The sequence below is a fragment of the Cucurbita maxima genome, unplaced genomic scaffold (genome assembly GCF_002738345.1).
Source record: "Cucurbita maxima cultivar Rimu unplaced genomic scaffold, Cmax_1.0 Cma_Scf00004, whole genome shotgun sequence".
In the NCBI taxonomy this organism is placed as follows: domain Eukaryota; kingdom Viridiplantae; phylum Streptophyta; class Magnoliopsida; order Cucurbitales; family Cucurbitaceae; genus Cucurbita; species Cucurbita maxima.
In genome coordinates this window covers 2,982,779-3,003,424 of record NW_019272020.1, presented here as the reverse complement: position 1 = coordinate 3,003,424, position 20,646 = coordinate 2,982,779, and the positions used below count along the sequence as shown (strand labels likewise).

General features: G+C 36.0%; 4 protein-coding genes across 14 annotated transcripts; all 4 read left to right on the top strand.

The window, feature by feature from the left end:
* The first annotated feature begins 167 nt into the window (after positions 1–167).
* Positions 168–4,754, top strand: LOC111478135 (protein SPT2 homolog). Of its 3 annotated transcripts, XM_023122258.1 has the most exons (10): positions 168–433; positions 1,212–1,452; positions 1,929–2,046; positions 2,551–2,619; positions 2,704–2,824; positions 2,951–3,133; positions 3,173–3,705; positions 3,811–3,947; positions 4,190–4,276; positions 4,354–4,754. In XM_023122258.1, exons 2-10 carry the CDS (start codon positions 1,217–1,219, stop codon positions 4,466–4,468), a joined length of 1,599 nt encoding a protein of 532 aa, XP_022978026.1. In that variant the 5' UTR covers positions 168–433; positions 1,212–1,216; the 3' UTR covers positions 4,469–4,754. The 3 variants fall into 3 exon arrangements, with proteins under 3 accessions (XP_022978026.1, XP_022978025.1, XP_022978024.1); XM_023122257.1 differs by having other exon boundaries at positions 1,217–1,452; positions 2,951–3,705; XM_023122256.1 differs by having other exon boundaries at positions 2,951–3,705.
* A 418-nt stretch (positions 4,755–5,172) lies between these two features.
* On the top strand, positions 5,173–12,542 carry LOC111477590 (kinesin-like protein KIN-8B). 9 transcript variants are annotated; one of them, XR_002717327.1, is made up of 18 exons: positions 5,176–5,614; positions 5,691–5,956; positions 6,038–6,109; positions 6,203–6,319; positions 6,874–6,962; positions 7,198–7,342; positions 7,433–7,528; positions 8,170–8,294; positions 8,674–8,922; positions 9,043–9,193; positions 9,463–9,528; positions 9,601–9,837; positions 9,950–10,054; positions 10,132–10,245; positions 10,512–10,774; positions 10,860–11,058; positions 11,804–11,948; positions 12,367–12,542. XR_002717327.1 is itself a non-coding variant. In XM_023121446.1 (17 exons), the coding sequence occupies exons 2-17, from the start codon at positions 5,909–5,911 to the stop codon at positions 11,290–11,292; spliced, it is 2,088 nt and encodes a 695-aa protein (XP_022977214.1). In that variant the 5' UTR covers positions 5,175–5,614; positions 5,691–5,908; the 3' UTR covers positions 11,293–11,798. The 9 variants fall into 9 exon arrangements, 6 of the variants coding, with proteins under 6 accessions (XP_022977213.1, XP_022977214.1, XP_022977208.1 ...); XM_023121446.1 differs by lacking the exons at positions 11,804–11,948; positions 12,367–12,542 and adding an exon at positions 11,235–11,798 and having other exon boundaries at positions 5,175–5,614; positions 8,203–8,294; positions 9,463–9,525; positions 10,512–10,768; positions 10,864–11,058; XR_002717326.1 differs by lacking the exon at positions 12,367–12,542 and having other exon boundaries at positions 11,804–12,117.
* LOC111477595 (COMPASS-like H3K4 histone methylase component WDR5A) lies at positions 12,424–14,736 on the top strand. Its single transcript, XM_023121452.1, has 2 exons — positions 12,424–13,255; positions 14,210–14,736. Exons 1-2 carry the CDS (start codon positions 12,599–12,601, stop codon positions 14,501–14,503), a joined length of 951 nt encoding a protein of 316 aa, XP_022977220.1. The 5' UTR covers positions 12,424–12,598; the 3' UTR covers positions 14,504–14,736.
* A 1,821-nt stretch (positions 14,737–16,557) lies between these two features.
* LOC111477596 (transcription factor bHLH25-like) lies at positions 16,558–17,664 on the top strand. The gene is made up of 4 exons (XM_023121453.1): positions 16,558–16,598; positions 16,683–17,108; positions 17,226–17,519; positions 17,590–17,664. Exons 1-4 carry the CDS (start codon positions 16,563–16,565, stop codon positions 17,662–17,664), a joined length of 831 nt encoding a protein of 276 aa, XP_022977221.1. The 5' UTR covers positions 16,558–16,562.
* The last annotated feature ends 2,982 nt before the right edge of the window (positions 17,665–20,646 follow it).

Sequence of the window (20,646 nt, the reverse complement as noted above, 5' to 3'; positions counted from 1 at the left end):
AGAGGGGGGGGGGGGGTAAAAAATGGTTAAAAGCGTGTAAAATCTAAAATTACGCGGAGGACGATGAATTGTTAGTTCTAATTAAGAAAAGTTAAGAGGGAATATTTTTGGGTTTAACATAACAATGGTCTTTCAAAACTCATTTTACTAAACCAACTAACGAGGCCTCCGCATAGTCGATTCCCCCAATTCACAATATGAATAGGTCACGACGACCCCTGCGCACGTTAGTAGTACGCCCTTTGCTTCTCGCCCCTTCTCCTGCCGCTCCCTTTTATATCTATCTCATCCCCGCTAAAACTCCTTTCCGTTCGCCATTGCATTCTATCTACAGATCTCGCGCCTTCTCCTTCTCCCGCCCGGCTTTCCCCTTCTTTTTGCTCTATTTTTTCAAGGGTTCCATCCGATTCCAGGCGATTTTGATCGTTTTCAGGTATTTTTTTTCCGATCTCGATCTCATTTTGATTGTGCGATTCGTTGAATTTCAATCTTTTCTCTCTTTTTTTAATTTTAATTTTTTTGCGATGTTTTTCTGTTACGTTTGATGGTTTCGAGGTTTGTTGATTGGGATTCAGAGATCTGCCATTTCGATTTCGACTCTTGTCTTCTTTATCATTAGGTTTTGGTTAGGGTTTGATTGATTTGAATCTTTTTTTGGTTTCGGCTCTTGTACGATCGATCTCGTTGTTGTCTCGAAACCGTTTCTCGCGCAATCAAGTTCGATCATTTGGATTTTAGTAGATTGGAGATTTCATGTACAGCTTTTGCTTCTTTCTTTTTTTTGGTTTGATAAAACGTGCCAAGTCTATTTTTTTTAGTGTCGGAGTGAGAAACTCATATTTCAACGTGCAACCAGGAAATTTTGATCCGAAAAATCGGTAACTATCGATGAGATGATCTTGATTCTTGAAGTGCAAAATAACCTCTTTTTGAGTTTGACGTATTTAAATTAAAGGAATCCTGAACTACCCTACGTCGATGTGTTGAGAATTTGCAGAAGAAGCTGTATTTTATTTCTACAAAGTATCATGTCATTACTCTGGTTGTGATTTTGCCATTCTTATAAATTCATTTTGTTTTATTGTATTTTGCATTTTCGAATGTGAATCTTATTAATCACTCATGCCTGGTCTACACACATGGGATGCCATCTTGAAAGATGTTAAAAAATAAACATTCAGAAAGTTTATATCTTTAATCTTGTTGTGTAGCATAGATGGAACATTCAATGGAAGACTATGATGAGTATGATGAATATGAAGATGATGATCAAATGTATGAAGAAGAAGAGGAGGAGGAATATGAAGAGGTGAGGGACCCTAAACCTACCAAGGAAGAAATAAAATATCTTGAACTAAGGCAACGACTGAAAGAAAGAATTAGAAAGCAGGCAAAAAAAGACGGTGGTTCTCACTTGAAATCTAACGACAAGAAGAAGCTTCCTTATGACAAGTGAGTTTCAGCCTGAAGCTCTTCATGATGGGTTTTGGCCATAACATATTTGTAGATTTATTTTCCTATGTTTTCCCTTTGGTTGCTTACAGTGTTCAAGTATTTTAGAGTAAAAATGTTTGTCATAGTACTTTAAGGGCCATAGAGAATTAAGCAGATGTTATAATTTACATTTGGACGGAGGTGCATCTATGAAATGTGGGTATATCATGTTTATTTAAATGATATAAATTGAAGAATATTAATTTTTGGATCTTAGATTATTGGGAAGTCTTTGAAAACATCCATTGCAAGGTTTTCTAGTGCTTTCTTTTCTCCTTTTATTTCTGATTAAGGAGATTGTTCTTCTTCATTATGAAACCAACATGAATATTACTTCCAACTATACACCCAAAATGAATATACTTCCAACTATAGGCCTTATAATGCCCCCAATCGGGTGTTAATGCTTGAAACTTTTATGTTAATTGCTGCAGTTTTGGGTCATTCTTTGGACCTTCTCAACCTGTCATTTCTCAAAGAGTAATTCAAGAAAGCAAGTCATTATTAGAAAACCAGCACTTGGCATCTAGGGTTTCTGACCACGATCATGGTGTAAGTATCGAAACCTCCATATTGTTTCTAGTTTTGTGTATTTATGTCATTTTATGTATAAATGACTGATAGGAGAAGGAAGGCTGTATTGTTTTGGCAAAACAATTTTTTATAAACATAAAAATTAAAAAATTGTTTGTCAACTGACCGTTTTTGATTCTTTTATTGCTTGGCTACCTTGAACATGCAAATTATGTATTGTTTTGCGTCTTAATTTCATTGTATACCCACATGGTTACATGTCTAAATTATTTTTCCAAAGAACTTGATTCAATTTTCTGTTATTTCTAAGATGGCTGGGTGAAAATTATTTGAGAATTTGTATATTTGGTGTTATTCTACTTGATGTTTCATGTAGACTGAAGTACTCAAACCAATTGGCAGAACCAAACGCGAGAAAAGGGAATTTGCACAATTTCATGAATGTCCAATTTTATCTTTTGAGAGCATTTGTTAATGGCCTTCGAAGAATATTAAACCTGATGATTATGCATGTGTTGGCAGAATAAGAAGAGCCATGGATCCAACAGTGCAGCTTCCAAACCTAAGGCTCCACCGAAAATCATAAACGAGGTACTTCTAGCTGGCATTTCTTTGTTAATTATACTCTCTCTTCCACATTGTCAGATTTGATGGATGTAATGAGTTATTATGCAGAAGCAAACAAAAGTTCAAAAACTAAAGGATACCAGAGACTACTCCTTTCTATTTTCCGAGGATGCACATGTTCCTGCTTCGACAAAAGAGCCTTCAACAAGTGTTTTTGCCCCAAGTACTGGTACGTTGCTGTTGGATCGTGTCAATTGTAGTTGTCAGGTTTGAGTTAGAAACTTCTTTTAAAAAATTTAAAATCTACATGGAATGAGTAAACTAACTTATTATTGTTTCTTTGTTCCTGTTTTAGAGGCACGTTCAGCTCATATTCCCATGAAAAGTAAGCAGCCTCTGAGTAATCCTCGTCAGAATATTCACGTCGGGCATAAAGATCAGAAATCTGTTCCTATGAATGGGCAAATGCATCCCAATAACAAGTCTTCATCTTCTTGTAAACCCAATTTGTCTATGATGAAGGCTAAGAAACAATTGGGTAATAGCAACCATGGGAATGATCCTGGACGGCCAGTGGGTAATAGCAACCATGGGAATGGTCCTGGCCGGCCAGTGGGTAATAGCAACCATGGGAATGGTCCTGGCCGGCCAGTGGGTAATAGCAACCATGGGAATGGTCCTGGCCGGCCAGTGGGTAATAGCAACCATGGGAATGGTCCTTGCCGGCCAGTGGGTAATAGCAACAATGGGAATGGTCCTGGCCGGCCAATGGGTAATAGCAACAACGGGAATGGTTCTGGCCGTCCGATGGGTAATACCAACAACAGGAATGGTCCTGGCCGGCCACAGGGTTATAGCAACCATGGGAATGGTATTGGCCGGCCACAGGGTAATAGCAACAATGGGAGTGGTCCTGGACGGCCAATGGTGGCTCCAAAAGCTTCATCTTCTCACATGCAGAAGAAACCTTCTCTACCAGGTATGAAGAATTCTGTACCTGGCGTGCACAAGCCATTGCCGTCAAAGAAGCTTGAAGATAAGAGGAATGAAATGCGATTACCGGCTAAGGCCAAAGTAGCACCAAACCGGCCAGCACCATCAAGACCTCAGGTTATATGTCCTCATGCTAAACTCACTTCCAATTTGTGTAGAAAAAATTTCCTTCGCTTGTGCTGGATGTACAACTCTTAACCATCTGTGTGATGAAACTAACAGATAAGCAAGCCACCACCTCAAAGACAAGCTTTATCACGTCCGACCATGAATGATCAGCGACCCAAGAAAAGGCCTGCTAGACGATACTCTGATGATGAGGGCGATGAAGCTATTAGTCTAATCAGAAAAATGTTTCGGTAAGTATATTTCACTGATCTCATTCATATTGTAGTCAGTTTCAGAGGAGAGAAGGCCCCATGACACCAGACTAATTGTTGAATAGTTTCAAACCTCTATTGATTTCTATTAATTTTTATCATGTAAATGCGATAGTTTCTTGACTCTTGCAGATACAGTAATTGTTTATAAGGATGCACAATTTTCATTTTGAATATTCTGATATCGTCTCATTCCAACACTATTTCTGACTTCTCTGCAGATATAATCCTGCAAAATTTTCGCAAGATGATGATGATAGCGATATGGAGGCCAATTTTGACGATATAATGATGGAGGAGAAAAGAAGGTAAAGATGTGATTTATTTGCTTACAAGCGAGGGTTTTCTCCTTCATTCTATATTTACATATTTACTTGCCATACAGTGCAAAAATAGCAAGGAAGGAGGATGAAGAGCAACTTCGTCTGATCCAGGAAGAAGAAGAACGGGAGAGGCGTGCGAGAATAAAAAGGCTTAAAAAATCGAGAGGCAGCAGTTAGTGTTTTTTTTTTTTTGGGAAAGGTTTATATGGGTAGATTTAACATCATTTGTTACTTTGATGAAATCATCAAAGAAGTCCCCCTTCGCTCCAAATCACAGTTTGTTGTATTTTCGATTTCTTTAGTGCAAGAAGCTGCAGCTTAATTATGGGGATTTCCTTTTGTAGATTGCAAAAATTAGTGTTCTTAACTTCGCTGACAACATTGTTGAAGGCCCCCTGTATTTACCGAAGGCTCTATGGCGATTCAATCACATTCAATTTCAAGAATCCTAGCGACTGCGTCATGATATTTTATTTAATTTTTCCCTTGGAAGAAAAACTCTTGATTCAATTTGTTTGTAGACAGTTTAACGTGTGTAATTAATTGTTCTTGAATGCACGACGAGTGTAATGTGATTGAACCAGGTGCCACTTGACAGAAGGTATGCATAAACAATACTCAGAATGATAGAAACCAAAGTACCGATGTTAAAAATTGTTGCAATTGTGAGTGGTTGGTTTTACTGAAGACTGTTCCATGGCATGCCCTACAAATAATTGAACTTCATTAAGGTTGACGGCTTGCTGCATCATTTGATGATCTCTTTCTAAATTTAGTATACCAAACTGATCAATGATTTAGATTCTATTCCAAAATGGTCATCGGCCAGCCAACAAGATGATCTGGGTTGTTGTCACGTAGTACTGTTTCCAACGATCACTAACCATTCATGGATCTTATCATTGAAGGATGTAACTGGAGACAAATGTCAAAAGATTATAGCCTAAAATCTTCACCATGAATGCAGAGCAAAGGTTTTGGAGAACGAAAATATGTAAATGGAAAGAGGCTCTTCCTTCTAATACGCAATGAAACAGATTTCAATTTCGTTTGCGGTCCATTTCCAAATCAAACCAACGGTCTCCATCAATCCAGTTCTTCTCCAGCTCCGAATCCATTTTAATGGCCTTTCTTTGCATTTCCGTTTCTCTCTCTCTCTTTCTCTTTCTCTCTCATTACTTTACGTTGCTAGTATCATACGCCATTCAACCACCGCAAACATGGTCAATATTTTTTCCCTTTCTTCACCATACCCATCTTCTCTCTCTCCGTCTGACTCCATTTCCTTTCCCACTTCGATCACTGCTCTTGACGTTTCTCCAGGTTTTCTGTTTTGTTTTGTCTTATGGCATTGTTTTCCGGTAATGCATCGTTTGTGATTCTTGATTGTCTTTTCCAGGATGGGAGGAGTTCCCTTGATCTTCGAATGTGGTCTCGATGCCATTTGAGGGGTGTTACGTGAGTCTGGAAGGAAATGGGAGGAAATGTCTATTTCAGAATGCGATGCAAGATGTTAAATGTTTTATACATTGCGGTCCAGTTGTTTGGGTAGTCCTGGACCGGATGAACTCCATCTGATTGTTTCTCGAGTGTTGTGGAAATCAATGTCTGCTAAAAATGCCCAGCATCAGAGCACCCGGAGCGAAGAAATCCACTACTCTAACGGTTCGTCATTTGCCTTTGCCAACAGCCACGTCCTACTGCGTTGTTTGCTTCATGTCATTCTTGTCGCATTCTGTTCCTCAGGTTGCAGTGAAATGCCGTCCTCTAAGACACAAAGAGCGTGGCCGTGATATTGTCCAAGTTATTGAAAGCAAGGTTACCTCAACTAATGGCGGTTTGAAAATTTTCTTTTATTGGCATTTTTGTGAACCAAATTATTGCTGAAATTTGGCATGCTGCAAATTATAGGAGGTGCTTATACTGGATCCTGACCTGTCCAAGGATTACCTCGACCGCATTCGGAATCGAACGAAGGAAAAGAAATATTGTTTCGACCATGCATTCGGTCCAGATAGTACTAATCTGGTGCGTATAACTTATCTCCAATTTCGTTTTTGTGTGCGTGTCCGATTACATGTCGAGTTATTGAGATAGCGCATTGCCGGAACTTGAAAATTGGATTGATGGCTGTGAGGTGATTACCAAATTGAATTAAATTGGACAATTTCTCCATAGTGCTCAAAATATGCCATAATCGTTCATCATTCTGGGCACTTTGGTATGTTGGTTAAACTAAATCTGGCCAGCCAAATCGTTTATTTTTACTTCCTCTAAATTCTTTCCGTTCCCAGAGTTTCCATATGATCTACATTTTATGAACAGAAAAATGTGAAAGATTCCATTATCAGCGAGTGTATTATATTGAAGGCAAGGTGTCTTGTTGTAAGGTTTTTTTTTACTAGTTTAAAATGTTTATGCAGGTATTTCTTTGTTTCTGACAACCCTCATTATTGACTTGCTACGGTATTATAATGTAGTATCACTTTGCTTCTCATCACCTTGCAAGAATGAACTTCAATTACCGATGGGCTGATGTTTTTAGCGTATTTCTAATTATTTTCTAATCCCCGTGTTTTCAGGAAGTCTACACAAAAAGTATTTCTTCCATAATTCCTGAAGTTGTTCAAGGTCTGAACGTGACTGTTTTTGCCTATGGTTCAACTGGAAGGTATTAAAGAGGTGTTATCTTGCTCTTAAGTTATCTCCATCTTTGCTTTAGAGGAGTTACACCTTGCGTGCTGTTTAAACCATGCAACTAAATTCATGAGCGTTGGGCAATTTTTATTCTGTATAGTATAAATGGGAACCACACAATGTAGAACTGGAAAGCACTGAACTTTTCCTGTTGTTCTCTATACCCAAATCTACACTAATTATGCTCAAATTTCCTTTACAAATATTAGCGGTAAAACGTACACAATGGTTGGGACCAAAGATGATCCTGGACTCATGGTGCTCAGTTTGCATACTGTATTCGATCTTATAAAAATGGACAAGCGGGCCGATGAGTTTGAAGTTACTTGCTCATATCTTGAAGTCTATAATGAAGTATGCTCACCTTGCTTTTTCTTTGGCAATTGTACATGTGGATTACCTTTCGTTTTACAGAAACATTGATTTCATCTTAACTTTTTTCAGATAATCTACGATTTGCTTGAAAAATCATCTGGTCATTTAGAACTTAGAGAGGATCCTGAGGAAGGAATAACTGTTGCTGGGCTTAGGTGTATCAAGGTTTATTTTTTTTTTCTTGTATTATTAGATCCTTGAAATCAGTATGTGGTGGTACACAATGATTTTCTTTCATCAATGAAAAGTTGCATTTCTTTAAACACATCGTGTCAGAAAATTTGATAGCCTTTCAACTTGTTCATTGTGGTGGAAGTTGATGATGCAACCTTTATAGCTTCTTAAATCTTAATAATGATGGTTTGGTTTTTGAGCTTCTAACTTATAATCCAACTAGCGCAAGGTCTTTATGTAGATTGTTGCTTAAGTACATGGCGAAGCTTCTTTCCAAAGTGAGGAGGCCTTTAGAGGCCAAAATAGAAGAGGAGCCTTAATCTTCACTTTTTCTGCATTAGTTGGCTGTTACGTGCTACTAGTAGTTTATGATTTGGTGCTTCAATCCATATTCTCTCAAGTCTCTCTGAATTTTTTCTTTCAGTTAAATTATTGACTTCTCTTTACAGTAGGAACTGTTAAACAATTGTGAAGGTTTTAAATAAACTTCAATTACCTGGTCCCATTTTGGATCCCTGCATCACCCTTCTTTTCTGGGCCTACAGAAAGAGACCCTTCTAAATCTTCTTTAAACTGCATTTTGCCAAAAAGTTTCACTATTGTTTTTCCTTTCTATTTTATTTTTACTCCAGAAACAAATGCCCACAATTTTGGGTTTACTTCAGGTTCATTCTGCGGGTAAAATTCTTGAACTTTTGAACATGGGTAATAGTCGGAGGAAAACCGAGAGTACAGAGGTAAACGCTACCTCTTCAAGGTATGTTTTCCATAGTTGTCATAGGCGAAGGGTTCTGATTCTAGAATATCTCATTTTCTCTTTGGGTTTTGTATTTTTATGTTTGCTTATGGCTCAATTTCGTTCAACATGCATAACAGTACCTAGGCATTCGGGTTTTCAATCTTTCTTCTTTGAATATAAGTCTCTTTAACAATTCGTAACTAATCACTAGCTGCCAAGGGCTTTATTGGTTCATCCATTATGTTACTCAAAGTCTATGCGTTTATAGCAATTGGCATTACCATAGATCAGTTAAGTTTACTTATCACTCCTCTCAGTGAGTGTTTGACATTTTTTTATTGCCTCATGCAACATAAGCGTACTGCCCGACACAATTGAATAATAATCACATAAATAGATCACATGCAGTTTTGGAGATTAGTGTGAAAAGAAAGGGAAGAAACAAATATCCAAATCAGGTCTTGCATGGGAAACTTGCACTTGTAGATCTTGCTGGTAGTGAACGCGCTACTGAGACAAATAATGCTGGCCAAAAATTGCGAGATGGAGCTAACATTAATCGTTCACTTCTTGCTTTAGCAAACTGCATAAATGCGTTGGGAAAACAACAGAAAAAAGGTCTTGCTTATGTTCCTTACCGTAACAGGTATTTATTTCAGTGTCATTATGTTGTCGAACTTCTTATCTAAGAAAAACTAAAGCTTGAAATTTCATTTCTGGTCACTATAGCTGTTTTTCATAGTTTATTTATAATTTATTTTTGCAGTAAACTGACACGAATTTTGAAAGATGGTTTAAGTGGTAATTCTCAGACTGTGATGATTGCTACGATATCACCTGCAGATATTCAGTATCATCACACTGTGAATACATTGAAATATGCTGACCGAGCAAAGGAAATTAAGACACACGTACAGGTCAGATTTTCAGTGCTCATATGTCACATTCGAACTTGTATTCTTGGGTGTGGGGGGAGGTTAAGTTTATTTGTGAACAAAACTTATATTCTTTCACAATCTATATTAGTGCTCTTTCTTTTCTCTTTCATGCAGCATGACAGTTTACTCTTTCATCTTTTCAATTCCAACCATATGATTTTCTTTTTTCATGATGTGATTTGCAAGGTCATGTTTTTAAATATCCGTTGCATGACTTTAATGTGATCTCAAAATCTTCTGTTTTCCAGAGAAACGTTGGAGTAGTAGACACCCATGTATCAGACTACCAACGGATGATTGATAGTCTTCAGGTTGTATGTTAATTAAATTAATTTTTTAAAGATTGTTGACCCATGCATTGATCTTTAATTAATTGATTTCTTCAGACTGAGGTTTGTCAACTGAAAAAGAAACTTGCTGAAAAGGAGTCCGAACTCAGTAGTAAACCTGCTGAAAAGGCTGCAGATGATGAGCTGTCTTGGTTGAATATCATAAGTCATGAAATAAGTGAGAACGTTCAGGAAAGAATAAACTTACAGAAAGCTATGTCTGAGCTTGAGGAAACCAACCTTAATAATCGCTCAGAACTCCAACGACTTGATGACATTATTTCAAGACATCAGGTCCATCTTTATTTTTCGACTTATTCTTCTGTTTTCTCTATTGATTTTGAATAGTAGGATAGAAAAAGCATGATTTAGTGTTTTGTGACTGTCGCTCATTTCACTCTCACAGGCTGTTGAATTGGATGGAGCAATCGTAAAGGATTTGATTGCCCGACGTCTAGTAATTTTAGATAACATTCGTGAAAATGATGAAGCAGGAATCAATTATCAGAAGGTAAGGCCTATGCTTAAGTCTCCTTTAATGTCCATATGAACTCCATATTACTCGTAATACAAATTCTACTCCTTTAGGAAATTGAAGCCAATGAAAAGCAGCGGGGTCAACTTCAAGGCATGATTGATGAAGCCGTTAGTAGAAATGGGAATAAAACCTACTTGCGGATACTTAGTCAGTATAGACTGCTGGTTAGTTTATTCTGGATTGATCTTAGTTTAGAAGAATTGATTTGCTCGACCATATATAATACAAATGATCTTATGACTTGGCACTGCTACAGTTGAATGCAGTCACTTATATAAATCTTGGGGGCGGGGAGGGGGAAGAAATTGAACAGTTCTGGTAATATCTGTGAAGAAAAGAAGAAATCTGATGAACTTTATAATATAGATGGTTTATGTTTTTACGGTTCTGTGATTTTCTACAGAACCTAACGTTTTGAGAAATCCTTTAGGGAATGGCTAACTCTGAGCTTCAGTTAGAGGTGGCAATGAGAGATCAAGTCATTCGCCATCAACGAGAAGGTCTGAAAAACTTGTGGAACCTGCTTATGGGACAGGGACTTGACGAGAAACAGATATCGCACCTTGCAGTCAAGCAGGGTCTGAGAATTGAAGGCTGGACAATGACTCCTCTGGCGCTTGTTGAAAAGCAGTCGTCTAGTCTCACTTCTAGTAGACCTACATCTGTTGGCCCATCTTCTGGAATAGAGTACTTGTATGCTGGATATTCACGTTTCTCTTAGCATGGTGTTTGTCAAGATCATCATTTATATCGCATTTATCATGTTTCTCTTTTGCAGGGAGGGAACCAAAACTTGTGACTTCACCATCAGCATATTCAAGGGATAGGAGTGTTGATGGGAAGTCAAACATGTGTTTTGGTTCCCCTGAGAAGCGAGATCCTTACCAGTCGTTTTTGGATATGTCAAGTCATGCTTCTCATGGTAGGAGCTGCATATCAACATCATCTGCTGTTAGCGATTTAGCGAGCGGCAGAAGGTAAGTTTGAGTCCTGTTATATAGGCAATTATCATACTAATATTTCAAAACTCATCTTAAATAGATAGCTTGTTTTGGATCGTTCTTCTCAAGAGATCAGTTTGAATTAGTCTTCTTACCCATTGAAAGCCTATCTGACGAGCTTACCGCAAGTTCTTTTCTTCGGGTGGCTCCAGACTTGTGTACAAGCACATTCATTCTGAGATGCACATTATCTTCGAACAATGCAATTAGTTCTCTAACAGGATTATTGAGGTCACATCTTTTACTAAGAAATTATAGTGGAGGAGGGGATATAGCAACATCTATTACTAGAAATTTACCAAGCAACACAAGAAAAGGATACACAAGCCCATTCACATGGCTTTAACATAGACTGTGCTAATGAAAACAAGCACTTGGATCTCGCATGCTTTGCCCATTTTCTGCTAGTGGGTAAGGGCCCTTTGGTTTTGATCTATTGACCCTGATCATAGAGGCTAGACCTCTGTTTTCTCGGACCAAGATTTCCGATGGCATTACACTTATTTTTTTATGAAGTCACTTGTTATTGGCTCTTTAGATTCTTTTTCCTCTTCCATTAGTCAATAGGGGGAGAATGGTTTGGGGCAACATAGCTAACAACCAGATGTAACACTGGTGCTAGTTTGCCTGTATATGTATACCATTTTGATGCAAATACTATTTGTGGATGGCGAGACATTTTATGAATCGTAAAGTAAGTTGTTAAATTTTATTTTGTCAGCTCAAGGGGGCATCAAAGGTTGTGAGCCTCAATCTTATTAACGATATAAGCATCATGGTCTTACTAAGGGCATGGAAAAAGAGTTGATGAAGCTCCATAGGGACTAAATCAGGGATGAGCTCTATACAACATCAGCTTATGAAGGGTGAGAGCTTTATAGACTCGAAAAGGGAACTATGAGCTTAGTTGAAAGAAACTAATGCTGTGAGAGGGCGAATCAAAATCCGAGGGATGAAATTCATAAGCTTAATGGAACCCATTTTCCAGTTCAGTATTTTAGAAATTTGATGGCTAAATTTAAAATATTTTATTTTGACATTTTATAAAGGTTTCAAGCCTGTAATTGATGTAAAGTATTGTAACATCACATTATTTCGTGTTAATTTATCGTTCAAAATTTTAAATAAAAAATTCATATTTTAACGACAATAATTTTGAAACATTTATAAAATGTTACCAATATTATTTGTAACTTTTAAAATAATAAGATATACTTATAAGGAAGTAAAATTCTGGAGTATTTAAGTAATTAATTAATATAATTTAGCAAATTTGATTTACAGAATATCTCCCGTTTTATTATATCCCCGCCAAAATTAAGCGTGGAGCTGTGAAAGAAGATCGTTCATCGCGTTAGGGCGGTCTGAAAATAGTAGAGATCTGTACTTCTATCATTGGAGCCGGAGGCCTTGATTCTACGCCTCCATCTCCGGCTTTCTCCCGTTGGGTTCTTCAATTTCAAAAGCCACATATTAGAATCATTGGAATCTCCTTTTCCAGCGATAGATTGAAGGGATGTCCTCGGAGCCATCTCAATCAGATTCCTATAAACCTTACACTCTGTCCCAAACCCTAACTGGCCACAAGCGGGCGATTTCATCCGTCAAATTCTCAGCGGATGGCCGTCTTCTTGGCTCCTCCTCCGCCGATAAGACCCTTCGCACTTATTCCTGCTCAAATTCTACTCTGACCCCACTTCATGAATTCCAAGGCCATGAACAGGGTGTCTCCGACTTGGCTTTCTCCTCCGATTCTCGTTTTCTTGTGTCCGCCTCCGACGACAAGACTCTTCGCCTTTGGGATGTCTCTACTGGATCCCTTATCAAGACGCTCAATGGCCATACTAACTATGTGTTCTGTGTCAACTTCAATCCCCAATCCAACATGATTGTGTCTGGCTCCTTCGATGAGACCGTCCGCATTTGGGATGTCAAATCTGGCAAGTGTCTTAAAGTCCTTCCGGCCCACTCTGATCCTGTCACTGGCGTGGATTTCAATCGTGATGGCTCGCTGATTGTTTCGAGTAGCTATGATGGGCTGTGCCGAATTTGGGATGCCTCTACCGGGCATTGTGTGAAAACTTTGATTGATGATGAAAACCCACCTGTTTCTTTCGTCAAGTTCTCCCCCAATGGAAAATTTATTCTTGTTGGGACTTTAGATAATACTTTGGTGAGTATCTTCTTACATCTTTTTCTTCATGATTTAGGCTTATGTATTGTGCTACTTATCGCATATTTTGTGCTTTGTCGATGAGTGGTTGCCGGTTGGTTATTGGGTGTTTTTGGTTCATATGCTCAGATTTCGTATTGAGAGGTGTGGAAATTATTCATCATGAATGGCTTTCGATTGAAATTTTTTATTGTTAATTACCTATGCTAAAAATATCACGTATGGAACATTTCATCTAGGTTGAAGGTCTCAGAGTATTTTAAAAAGAATATTCACCGAACATTTACTTCGAAGATGTTGTGGGTGAACCTTCTATATGAATTTTGCTCTATGACTTAGGTTGAAGGTACTTACGGGCCGCTTATGCGTTTCTATTGCTTGACTTTGCTTGATCTATCTGTATACAGTTTGGCGATTTTTTCAGAAGTTTTTAGTGATTGTTAATGTCTAAGGATAAGTGGAAACTCGGAATATCTATATCAGTATTACATAGATTTAAATATAATCTTGCATCCTGTGGGTGGGGGTTAGAAAAACAATTAGCGGGACTATAATGGTAATATGAAACTGATTTACAATTATGTGGCTTCTTTTGAGGTCACTTTTAAGTTTTGAACTCTTGATGAAGATAGTTATCATCTTGTCAGAAGTCAAATTTTGAAAATCTTGTAAATACAGAACAGTTCGTTTCTTTTGGTTTGAATTTATTGTTGTTACTTTTTATTTTAACTCTGAATGCCGGGATCATGCATCTTATATGTTGATACATAGACGACTAAGCAAGGTTTATGAATGTAAATCCAATTTGATAATTAGAAAAGCTTCTCTTTTGGGCTATAGGATAGCAGGCAAGCCAAACTGCTCTGATCTTTACACTCAACTATTTCTATTTTTCTATCATTTCGTTAGTATTGATTATTTACATACTACATTTTTTTCTCTTTTAAATCACAGAGATTGTGGAACTTCTCTACTGGAAAATTTCTGAAAACTTATACAGGCCATGCTAACTCGAAATTCTGCATCGCCTCCACCTTTTCTGTGACAAATGGAAAGTATATCGTGAGTGGTTCAGAAGACAATTGTGTGTACCTATGGGAACTGCAGACCAGGGAAATAGTTCAAAAACTAGAAGGTCACTCTGACACAGTTATATCAGTATCTTGTCACCCCAGCGAGAACCTGATTGCTTCTGGAGCACTGGGCAATGATAAAACTGTGAAGATCTGGACCCAGAAGAAAGACTAGTTCATTTGTCATCAAGGCAATCCATGATCAAGGTTTTGAACATATAACTCTGTGGTGGTGGCACAATTCTTGTAGCTTAGTTTTATTAAGTAGAAACTGTTAAAAACATAACCTTTTTAAAGTTAAGCATGTAAGTTTTGTTTTTATTCTCCGCGTCTCTGTTGTTGTCACCCTAACGATTGCTATCACAGATTCGGTGGTGTTTATGAATGTAGGGTAGTTGGTTTGCTGCATCTAAGAATTAAGGATGGTAGGTTCTTTTCGTTTATTTTAATTTCCCCAGAATGTTGTTGGAATAACAGAGTTTAGGTTGTAAGAACGAATGACAGAAACTGAGAAATAGGAGGCAAGACTCTATAATATAACATCATAACAAGACTTCAACTCAATCAATAGTGTATTGACTAGTCTGTTTCTGCGTTGCTGGCAGTAGGAACATCAGACTATTGGAAGGTGTATGTGGTAGAAACTAGAGTAGAGTTGAATTTTAAATCCTTTGAAGTCACAATATAGAGGTTGAAAGTGTTTTCGTTTTTGAGGCAAGGAAGTGAAACGAAGAAGGAAGTAGCTGGTCGAGGATGTGATGTAGCTATCTCGTCTTTGGGTCGAGGGATATGAGCTGAGCTCTCTGAACCTCCCTCGTCTTCCATATTCCTTTTTTGGATCATTTTGTTTAGTATTGGTTGCATAGATCTCTTACCCCTACTCAGTTCTTGCTCATATTGATCAAATACCTGTTTCTGTTGCCAACGCGATTTCCTCCTTTAGTAGAGTCATTTTGAGTTTCACGAATCTTTTAGCAATAGAGCCATGGTCGTCTCTTTGGGGCCGTGTAAGGAATCTGCTTTATGTTTATGGCTACACCCAAAAAATTGCATTTTTATTATTATATTGAAATACCGAATAAAATTTTATTTGAAATGGATGGAAGATTAATAACTTAAAATATTCTCACCCAACACAAATTAAGAAAAAAACAAAAACATTTAAAAACGTTCGTCTACTTATCCTCCTAATATTTTAAAGGTCATGATGCCCAGCCGCATTTTCTTTCTCCAATCTTCCAATTCACACAATCAAATTTTAAATTAAATTAAATTAAATTTAGATCAAAAGATTATTTCTACATTATATATATGTTTTTTTTTTCCTTCAAAGATTCACACTCATTATTATTATTGTTAACAACAATTACAAAATGTCTTTCTAAGTTATTTGGGCAAGAAACAAAATAATATCCTAATTTACTCTATATTTTTTTTAATGAATAGTAAGTTATTCCTTGCTAGTGTAAAGGATACATTTTTTTATTTTTAGTTATTGAAAAGTTTACAATAAATTAACAATAAAGTTTAAGTTTAAAATATATTAAAAGTAAGAGCAAAATTATAGACCAAAATGATATTTTAAACCAAAATACAACTTTCATTGGAATGTAACTTAATGATTGAATTAAAAAAAAAAAAAAAAAAAAGATTCAAAATTTATAATATTGTAGTATTTTGAACAAAGATACTTCTCTCTCTTAATTTTCTATTATTACTATTATTTTGTTTAGTTGGGTTTGCCATCCAAAAGACAAATAGAAAATTGAAATTAATTAAAATTAATTAAAATTTTATGCACTACTAAATCGGACCCAAAACTAAGTTTCCCTTTCCAGCCAAGGTGGGTAGAACCAGATATTGTGAATGGTGATGGAAAGTTATGTACATATTCCAAACGCAACTCCAAGTATTTTTAAAGACTTAAAAAGTCCAAAACAGTTCTCACCCAGTTACCGTAGTTGAAGATTGAACAGAAAAATAGAAGCTTTGGGAGAAAGCAAAGCAAAGCAGCATCAAATCCTTGCAAACTCCAAGCCTTCAAGGTATGGGGAAGAAGAGGTCGCCAACTAGGGTTTAATTTATGTTTCCAAACTTACACCCTTCTTTTCTTTAGGGTTTGTTGTTTTTTCCTTTAATTTTGGAGTATTTCGTGAGTTTGAAGCATATAATTCAAACTTGTCCGATTATCTTGATTCTGAGGATATATAAGAATTCAGCCAACTGTTTCTTTGATGGAAATCTCATCGCCCAAATGGTTATCCGAACTAGTAAGCTAATTTTTATTTTGTTATACTTTGTTCTTCATCTTTGGAATTCATTTCGTGGTTGTGAATTAATATTTTGACTTTTAGGAAATGATGGACTGTGCATATCAATACGAGATCACCAATTATCCCCATGATTACACACTCGATGAGCTCAATTTTCCGACCAATTTTCCGGCGACCGAAAAACTCATTACTTCGGTCCAACTTGATTCTATTTCCTCTTCCCAGTTTATTTCCTTTGGGGATTCACCTGAAATTGAGAAGCTTGATTGTGCGATGGGTAAGGTCGAGAGAGGAAAAGATTTGTCGTTCATAATACCCCAAAGTTTGGGTGTGAATCAAAATAGGTATGTAATTGGATATGAAGAAGGCCATGACATTAAGAAGCGTGCAACAATTGGTAGAAATTCAGGAAATGGTCAACAACATGTTATAGCTGAGAGAAGACGAAGAGAGAAGCTAAGCCAAAGCTTTGCTGCTCTTTCAGCTCTAATCCCCGGCCTCAACAAGGTAAAAATTTGCTCATAATATCCAATTGCTATGAACAAAAAAGGGTTAATCTTAGATTTTGAATTCAATGTGGTAAGTTTATGTGAAATATGAAAGGGTTAATATTTTTGGTGACAGACGGACAAGGCTTCAGTGCTTGGGGGAGCTATCAAGTACGTGAAAGAGCTTCAAGAACGTGTCAAATGGGCTGAGGAAGAAGCAGGAGATGAGGAGGGGAGAGTAATTAAATCAGTTCCTAAGATAGAAACAAGGGTTTTGGAGAGGGATGTTCTTGTGAAAATTCATTGCAAGAAACAAAAAGGCTGTTTTTCAAACATATTAACCCAAATACAGAAGCTTAAGCTAACCATTGTGAATAGCTGCGTTTTACCATTTGGGCATTCCAGACTTGATATAACCATTATTGCTCAGGTCAAATTCCTTTCTCTCTATTATCACCAAACATAATGACCTTTCATTAATATTTGCTACCTTGTTGCAGATGGAGGTTGGTTTTTGCATGACAGCCACAGATCTTGGGAACAAGCTAACACAGGCTTTGGTCGACCTCATATAACCTTGTCTTATCGTTCTTGATTAGGTGGTTTGTTTCGACCAAGAGTTTAGACGTTAGAATTTTCTCGCTCTATATGTCTTCAACATATCTGTATATAAAAAATAAATTCCTAAGTGTATGAATATGAATATTAATAAAGCTTAATTATATGAACAAAATGATTCTGGGAAAGATTATATTGTTGGCATTTGGATTACCTTAATTAATATATGAACAACAATTATGTTTGGTGAGATTGAGTGACGTTATTTTTTTATTTAACTTAAATTTAAAATTCCTTACATTTATTTTTTGGAATTATATTTTTCTTCAATTTGCAAATGATCTTGTTTTTTTATAATCAAATAATTTTAAAATTGTATATGTTGTGTTGTGGTGACTAATTTTGGTCCATTAAATTGAGCTATTAATGAAAAATTTCCACCAAAAAAAAAAAAAAAAAAAAAACATTATCATAATAAAAAATAAAATAGTGTTTAAAATGAAAAGAACAAACAAAAAGCTTTCATATAACCATTGACTTTGAATCAGAGATATGGCCAAGCTCCAATTATTGGCAGTTTAACCTAATTTCAATATATACCTCATAGAGATGTCCCAACCAACTCTACAAAAAAAGAAATTAAATTATCTCAACTTCTTAATCATGTTTTTATATTTGGTAATTTAGAGTCATTTGAATATATGAATTTATATAAATTTTTGTGGCTCCGTGTGCTTGTCTTATTATGGTTTAGGATATACATATATATGAATTGGATTAATTAGCATCTCATTCCGGAATAGATTATCAAAATCTAGAGGCCGCAGCTGGTGGGAATGTATAAGGAAATGCATTATTATTTATAACATTTGTCACAGCTACCATATCAACTCAATCTTAGCTTAATTTTTATGGTAGATTTGTTTAATAGATTCTAATGGAATAAATATTATATCATTTGAGGACATTTTATTGGTTAGGGTACAACTTGTAATATCATGATAATGTTTGGAGTATATTTAATATACATATAATTAAAATTAGAATTAGTGTTGTGTTGGGTACTTAGTTGGAGTTGACCCTCGCAAAATTATGTTGGAATCAAATCCATTAAACATATGTTTAGAATCATAAAAGCATTTAATTAACTAAATAAACACTAGAATATCCATTTATGAGCTGGGAAGCTGTTACATGTATTAAATGACATGCTGTCGGGATTAAGAAAATGAGAAATATATATTTAATTAATTAAAAGTTCATTTCAATTTTAGGATGGTATTTTAGTGTTTTAAAGGAGGAATTGGGATTAAATTCAAATTTAAGTAATTTGGAGGGGTTTTCAGCAAACCTAATCTCGGATCTCACCACTCACAAAACTCCGCTGCTTGTCTTGTCTCTAATTGTACTTTACGCGTTTTAATCAGCTTTATTATTTATTTATTTTTTCTCTCTCTCTCTCTTTTTAAATTATAAATATATATTAGTATATAGTTAATGATGGGAGGGTGAGGTGGCGGGGAATCTTCCCTTAGCCCTTCCAAGGCTTTGACCGATCAAATCGTCACGTTTTAAATTATCATTTGGAAGACAAATTTTAATTATTTGTAGTCAAATGTTAATTGGTGTGTGTGTGTGTGTGTTTGTGTTTCCAGGATTGTCGGAAAAAGAAGTGTAATACCCAAGTTTTACGTAAATAAGAAAATAAAAACCTTTCTTTACTGTGTTAACTTATTGTTTCCAAAATACTTTAGGGTTCATATAAGGATTTTGCAGCGTAATTACGTCATATTAAGCTGTAATTGGGTATACATATGAGACAAAGTTGTAATTTTTTTAATTAGATAATTGGGTTGACAACCTATGTCCAAGATCTGGAATCTGGATTCAGCACTTAATGTCTTTGACATTCTCCTGCATCCCTTGCGATATAGTCACGTTACTTACTTCTCATTTTTATGAGTAAAAGTTATCTTCATAGAACAACATGAATCCTTCTCCTATGATTTGCCTTTCCTCACATACATGTTAGGAAAAATCTCAAGAGGTCATCCACACATGAAATTGATCCAAGAAAAATACGCTTAACTATGAAGTTTCTATAATTTAGCCAATCAAAAAAGAAGTACAAACAAGATAAAGTTTTTGTTAGTCATCTTATCCTCATAATTGTTTTTATTCGAATGTGATATCGGTTCATTCATGTATCTTTTTTTATTCAAGTGTCACGAGCATACACACGAACTAAGTGGTTCATGTTTTTATGAGAAAATTTAGGGTTATGCTATTTTCAACTTATGGCTCTCATTATTCACACTACAAACAACCAATCTTAAACAATGATATTCAAATCCTTCCCATCCACTTCAACCATTAAAAAAAAACACACCCTTTTTCTTTGTATTTGAATTTCATTGCATTTTCACACATTTTTTGCATTTGTTTAACCTCTTTCCCTTTTCATTTGGCTTTTTGAAATTGAAACTCCATGTCAGGAGAACCCATGTAGGTTTAAAGAATATATGGGGTCTTTTTTCGGATGGTATTCGGAAAACTATAGGTCTAGAGCGAAAGAGATACTAATAACGAGGGAGAGAATAATTCTTAGAAGAGATTCCAATGGATAATCATTATGATATAACTTAGGGTAATATTACAAATACTATATGTTAACTAGGGAAACTAATCATGGTTATTTATATGTATTGGTGAGTTGAATTATTTATGTATTATAACAATTCATCAAGGGTTTCATGTGAATGCAGTGGTGGATTACTTAAAAAATTCAGCGTAATCAGCCCCCATTATATGACTGGGACATGTATAATTGTTTATATAAAGAAATGAAGAAAATTAAAACAATAATAATTCCTATGTTTATTATATTTGATATAACCCATGAGATCTCAAATAAAATAACTCCATAAATGGTTGTGCTTTTCATGTCTCTGTTTTTGTTTTAAAATGCATTCAGTTCCAATCTTAGCGGCGAAAAATCT

Bases quoted from the DNA above. Each gene is read 5' to 3' on its own strand.
- LOC111477596 (XM_023121453.1), top strand. From the start codon at position 16,563: ATGGAAATCTCATCGCCCAAATGGTTATCCGAACTA. The intron at 17,109-17,225 runs GTAAAAATTTGC...TTTTGGTGACAG, and splicing joins TAATCCCCGGCCTCAACAAG to ACGGACAAGGCTTCAGTGCT. The intron at 17,520-17,589 runs GTCAAATTCCTT...ACCTTGTTGCAG, and splicing joins ATATAACCATTATTGCTCAG to ATGGAGGTTGGTTTTTGCAT.
- LOC111477590 (XM_023121446.1), top strand. From the start codon at position 5,909: ATGCCCAGCATCAGAGCACCCGGAGCGAAGAAATCCACTACTCTAACG. The intron at 6,320-6,873 runs GTGCGTATAACT...CCGTGTTTTCAG, and splicing joins GTCCAGATAGTACTAATCTG to GAAGTCTACACAAAAAGTAT. The intron at 8,923-9,042 runs GTATTTATTTCA...TTATTTTTGCAG, and splicing joins TATGTTCCTTACCGTAACAG to TAAACTGACACGAATTTTGA.
- LOC111477595 (XM_023121452.1), top strand. From the start codon at position 12,599: ATGTCCTCGGAGCCATCTCAATCAGATTCCTATAAACCTTACACTCTG. The intron at 13,256-14,209 runs GTGAGTATCTTC...TTTAAATCACAG, and splicing joins GGACTTTAGATAATACTTTG to AGATTGTGGAACTTCTCTAC.
- LOC111478135 (XM_023122257.1), top strand. From the start codon at position 1,217: ATGGAACATTCAATGGAAGACTATGATGAGTATGATGAATATGAAGAT. The intron at 2,047-2,550 runs GTAAGTATCGAA...ATGTGTTGGCAG, and splicing joins TTTCTGACCACGATCATGGT to AATAAGAAGAGCCATGGATC. The intron at 3,706-3,810 runs GTTATATGTCCT...TGAAACTAACAG, and splicing joins CAGCACCATCAAGACCTCAG to ATAAGCAAGCCACCACCTCA.